Source organism: Glycine max, chromosome 18 (genome assembly GCF_000004515.6).
Source record: "Glycine max cultivar Williams 82 chromosome 18, Glycine_max_v4.0, whole genome shotgun sequence".
Classification (NCBI taxonomy): Eukaryota; Viridiplantae; Streptophyta; class Magnoliopsida; order Fabales; family Fabaceae; genus Glycine; species Glycine max.
Genome location: NC_038254.2, coordinates 57972188 through 57978262, shown reverse-complemented (window position 1 = coordinate 57978262; position 6075 = coordinate 57972188). Strand labels below are relative to the sequence as shown.

At 33.4% G+C, this 6075-nt stretch overlaps 1 protein-coding gene across 1 annotated transcript; it reads left to right on the top strand.

The window, feature by feature from the left end:
- Positions 1 to 2307: 2307 nt before the first annotated feature.
- Positions 2308 to 4553, top strand: LOC100820494 (galactolipase DONGLE, chloroplastic). The gene has a single exon (XM_003551807.3). The coding sequence runs from the start codon at positions 2869 to 2871 to the stop codon at positions 4366 to 4368; it is 1500 nt and encodes a 499-aa protein (XP_003551855.1). The 5' UTR covers positions 2308 to 2868; the 3' UTR covers positions 4369 to 4553.
- The last annotated feature ends 1522 nt before the right edge of the window (positions 4554 to 6075 follow it).

The window sequence follows — 6075 nt, the reverse complement described above, 5'->3', positions numbered from 1 at the left end:
CGTGTCATGCTGCTTCTGTTTTCCTATTCCCATTAGTTAGTTTCTCCATCCCAACCCAATCTCATTGACAATCACAATGATCAAGCATGCGTCAAACAACAACTGCCATTCGTGTGAACTAAATACCCAATAGTTCAGGGGTACCCAAATAAATTGTCGGCGCTGTTTCTATCTAAGCTTTTTAATTTCTTTTAAATCCTAATTATTCATCGCGTGCCATGTACTTTTATACAATTTGCAATCGCCCCCACTCCTTAATTGCCCAGAGATAACATATAAGTGCATGATACTACTCACCTTAATCGTGAATAGTTGGTACAGTTAAAATGAGAAGTGGTCTATCTTTTAAAAATATTTCACACCCTATCCCCATGTTCAACATGTCAAGAATATATATGGGCTGCTGCATGTACTTTTATGCACTGTTTTTGTGCAAATATTATTCAACATTTACTTTTGGGTTAGCGGAGGAAACTTAATTAATTATGCCTTAATTTAATAAAATTATTTTTTTCCTTTAACAGATTTTTATAATTATGAGACTAATTTTTTAGCTTACAAATTAATGCAACCTGCCGGATTTGTTTTTTTTTTTAAATATAAACTTAAATATAAGAAGTTTAAATCTCATATAATAACCACCAAATTAAAGTTCAATAGAAATTATAAATAATTGAAGTTCTTTATCATGCATGATGATCAAAATTTGACTCTTGATCGTGTGATTTGTATGTTGGAAAGAAATTGATCGATTTTCAACCTTTGGTTAAGCAATACCTATATATGGAGCATATAAAAAATATCATTTTCGTACGTAAAGTTGTCTCATGTCATAATTTACTTATATTACAGTCAATTATACTGGTGAATTTGACTAATTTACCTTAATTATGTCACTCTGTTTTCTAAGCCTTTTAAATTTTAAATTTTTTAATCACTGAGATAACTTTAAAGTTTATTTAAAGATTTATTTGTAGTACTGTTTTTAAATAAGTTAAAAAAAAATTATCTCTAGATAAGTTTAAACGGTTTAAATTTATATGTAAATTAAGGATATGATTAAACTTTTAAATAGTTCATATATATATATATATATATATATATATATATATATATATATATATATATATATATATATATATATATATATATATATATCAGTCCATTAAAGTTAAAAACTTTTTGAATAACTCAAAATCTAACTTTCCTCTAATTAAATAAAGCTCTAAAAGAAAACTGATCAAACATATTTGATGAATAAGCTTAATGTAACCTTGACTTAATGCAAGTTAGGTCACAAGTCCTCAACAAATGGTTCAGGCAATTTTATTCCTAAGTACACACACTACATCAGTTGTTTAGAAAGAAGACTCTCTATTATACACATAAGAAAAATAAAATAAAATAAAATCCCAACGCACATCCTTCGCTCTAATTAAATAAAACTAAATCCCCGGCTAACTAATACAAGTTAAAACTGCAAGCTAGACACTCTTAATTTGGTAGTAGCAAATTAATCTCAAGCTGACCGGGAATTTTCCAACCGCTACTCTTATAGCTTTTAGCTCATTTGACGAAACAAATGTAGGAAAAAGATATATACTCCGGATACATATATTCTATGCCTAATAATTGATAGTATGTATCAAGTTACTACAATTATTAAGAAATAAACCTCTAATAACATTTAAACACATTTTTTTATATTTATTTTTTCCTTTTCCCCCTAATAAATAAGGTGTAATTAATGTTTGGTTTAGAATTATTAGGCATAGGAATATCAAACATCATGAGATCTAACAGGAACGCCATGCAGCCTAAAACTAAACATTGACACACACTAAAGATGAAATTTGTTGGAATCAATATTTATGAATGACTTTCGTATACCTGACAGGAAAGAGATATAGGCGTACCAAACATTTTGTTCAACATATGATTTCTCTAAATCTGTAACTACCGGTCCTTAAAATTGCATGTAAAACCAAATAACAAGATCTTGACCTTCAGAGAAAATTAACAAAATTAATGATTTGTTGACACTACAAATATAATTGAAACTTAACAAGATAAAAGAAAAATATAAAAAAGAAAGAAATTATGATTATAAGTAAACGTAAAAAGCTTTGTTCTCAAGATTATAACTAATCAAACATATTTTAATCATTATTCTTAAAAATTATGATTTCAGAAATTTATAATTCTCAAAAGTCACAATTTTCAAACATGGAAATTTTTTATCTTTTATATACCATACATACATATATATATTTAACCCTCAATGTATCCTTAAATATACAGAAAAATAGTTCGTTTAGAAGAAAGTCAGAGAAAAGTATGAAACATGAATAAGGTTCCAGCTGATATCGGTTTCATTGAATTACTAGAGAAATAATTTTCAATATATTTTTGTTCACTCGTGGTAAAGGAATGAAAACTGTTTGTTTGGCATATAGAGTTGAAGTCAAACTCAATCAAGGGAAATTTTAAAAAAAAAATACAGTGTCCACATGATCGTGTTAGTATTAATTAAAGTAATCTCTCTCTTAATTTTCACTCCACTCACCCAGCCGTAACAACAGAAAATAAAAGAAGAAAAAAAAACAGAACCAACTCGTGACATAATGTCTAACCGACCTCATAAAGAAAACAAACACCATGGAAAATACGAATTTTGAAGTTCTCGGTCAAATCCTCGCCTAACATGCCTTTTTGGTCTCCTATCACACACAATTCCCTTCTCCACTTATATAAAACTACACTGTATGTCTCTCCGTTGATCCACGAAGTTCTCTCTCTCTCACACACACACTTCTTATAATTCTTCTTCGTCTCCTTAATTCGCCTCCCTCACGTACTGGTGAGTCTATGGCTTCTGTCACACACCTACCCAGCATCAGCAGAACCAACAATGATCACATCACATTCTCGCAAACCTTTCACCCAATAAAGTCTCACCCCTTTGGGCAGATTTCACTTCCCATGAGAAAAAACCATGACTTGTCTCCCCTTAGCCACTCAATTGTTGCTTCGGGTTCCGTACTAGGAATCACCTCCTCCGAGTCTATTCATAATGTTTCCAAAACAACTACAAAGCCCACACACACTTCTACTCTTTCCAATTTCTGGAGAGAGGTTCAAGGGTGCAACAACTGGGAAAACCTTTTGGAGCCTTTGCACCCTCTTCTCCGCCAAGAGATCATTCGCTATGGCGAGTTCGTAACGGCCTCATACAAGGCCTTTGATCTCAACCCAAACTCCAAACGATACTTGAACTGCAAGTATGGGAAGAAGAGCATGTTGAGTGAGGTGGGAATGTCAAACTCTGGCTACAACATCACAAAGTACATCTATGCCACACCTGACATAAACCTCCCCAACATGACTTATAACAACTCTTCTTCATCTTCTGCTCGGTGGATTGGTTACGTGGCTGTGTCCTCAGATGAAGCTGTCAAGAGACTTGGCAGGAGAGACATATTGGTAACTTTCCGCGGAACAGTTACCAATCAAGAATGGATTTCGAACTTGATGAGTTCATTGACACCGGCCATGCTTGATCCCTATAATCCACGACCTGAAGTGAAGGTGGAGTCAGGGTTTCTCTCTCTTTACACCTCAGATGAGAGCTCAGCTTCCAACAAGTTTGGACTCGAGAGTTGCAGGGAACAGCTTCTCTCTGAGGTGTCGAGGTTGATGAACAAGTACAAAGGGGAGAAAGAGAACCTTAGCATATCCTTGGCTGGTCACAGCATGGGGAGTGCTTTGGCCATCTTGCTTTCCTATGACATAGCCGAGCTTGGATTGAACAAAAAAAGTGGCACTCACGAGGTGCCAGTTACTGTGTTCTCCTTTGGGGGACCAAGAGTTGGTAACTCCGAATTCAAGCACCGGTGTGAGGAGTTGGGAGTGAAAGTACTAAGAATAGCGAATGTTAATGACCCCATCACGAAACTACCCGGTGTTGTGTTCAACGAGAATTTTAGGGTTTTGTTGGGAGGGAGGTACGAGTTTCCTTGGAGTTGCTCGTGTTATGCTCACGTGGGGGTTGAACTACTGCTTGATTTCTTCAACGTGCAAAACCCATCTTGTGTTCATGACTTGGATAGCTATATTGGCCTTCTTAGGCGTCCCAATAAAGATGAAGTGCTAATGAAGCGCGAAAGGGATGAAGATGGAGTGAACTCTTTGTTGGAGAAAGCAAGAGAGTTGCTCTTCAACTCGCAAAGCATGAAAATTTTGGCCGGAGTGTTAACTGCATACAACTACCATGATTTGCTGAATTCAGTCTCAAGGGACATACTGTGTTCTTGGAGCGATGAACTGCTTTTTGGCTTGGTTTTTTTTGTTGTTGTAGGTAGTAACTAGCTAGTAAGTAATGAAAGTAGATAACTAGATTAATATATAGTTTTAGAAGTAAAAAGGAATTAGCTAGCTAGAAACTGTAAAATGAAGAGTGCAGACTGCTGAGGTCTATATATGTATGTATGTAAACCCTTGTAAATTGACGGAGCTTTCAAATCCATGTTTATAACTTGCAACGTATATATAGTAAATAATATATATGCAGCTTCCATATATATATTTAACACTGAATTTTGGATAATTCAGCTCTCTGCAGTTCACTCATTTTTTTCAGATCACATGAGCACGGAGAACGGGATGTGTGAACTTAAAATCTTTCCTATGTTGTTTAATCAGCGCATATGAAGATAACCACCGGTAGGGCATCAATTAATTCCCGTAGGTTAAACAAGAAATAAACTAAGATCATACTTCGTTAGAGGAATTGGCTTTGAGACGTTTGAAGTCATAATTCTACAACTGCTTAAAGTTCTGCCGTGTATAAAAATGATTTTTAGATACCCAAATTCAAATACCTAGTTAATGTTTGTTTCAAGAAAGATACTAAAAAAGTTTCAAAATATCACATTCCATGTTTGATAGTACAAGTTTTAGAAAAAAGCATTCCATGTAATTGTTGATTTCGAACCGGAATATCAATTACTCATAATTATCTTGTTTCTTATTTTCAAGGAGAAGGGTGAGTTTTTTTTTATTATTGTCGAGAAAATAAAAATTATTTTCTATAATAACTATTTATTCCTACTTTAAATTTTTTATTTTTATTTTTAATTAATTATTTTTTTCTGAGATTAGTAAATGTCAACTAAACATGAGAATAGCAATTCTAAACATAACATTCTTGGAGAGAAGGAAAATAAACAAATGCTCCTTTAGTGAGAGAAGGAAAATAAATAATATATGATGTGATAAAAATAAACTCATATAAATAAACAAATGAGAAATGTTGATAAAAATGTTTAAAACGGATAATATTGTTTAATAAGAATTTAGTTTCGTAAAAACCATACAAATGTGTGTGCGTGTTTTTTTTTTTTTGTATAAAACCCACTTGATATATTTTTTAACTTTTCATTTTTAATATTTTAAAAGAAGGATAATCACATCCACGTATCAATTCCTATCTTCCGTGAAACAAAAATTCGTACTGAATAGCACTATACATTTAAAAAATTGAAATGTTTAAAAATCATTACTAGCCATGTACTAGTTTTTTGTTGAAGAAAAGGGCTAAAGCCCCAAGAAAAAAATATTATTAAACTCCATGAAGGATAGGACAAACAGCTACATCAGCTAAAATCAGATAGGACAAACGTAAAACATTCTACCCTCCCCTTCCATAGAAATTAGTCCATATTTTGCAAGGGCATCCTGCACTAGATTTGCCTCCCTATACATGATAACGGCTAAATAATTGTATTTTGATAATAGAAAATAAGGTAAAATTGTCTTTAAAAATAATTATTTAGCAGTTATTTGCGCTTAAATATTAAAGAATTGATGTTTTGTTGAATTTTGGCTGCAGATATAAAAACTGGAGGTGTAACAAACAAAAAGGCCAGAAAAATTGAAGAAAAGAAGAAAATCTGAAGCAGGCCCAGCCCAATACGCGCTAAGCCCATGATCCAATAGAAGCGCGCGCTAAGCCCGCGATCTAACAGAAGCGTGCGCTAAGCCTGCAACATGCGCGCTAAGCGCGCGATCTACACG

Excerpts from the sequence above, each read along its gene's own strand:
- LOC100820494 (XM_003551807.3), top strand. The coding sequence starts at position 2,869 with ATGGCTTCTGTCACACACCTACCCAGCATCAGCAGAACCAACAATGAT.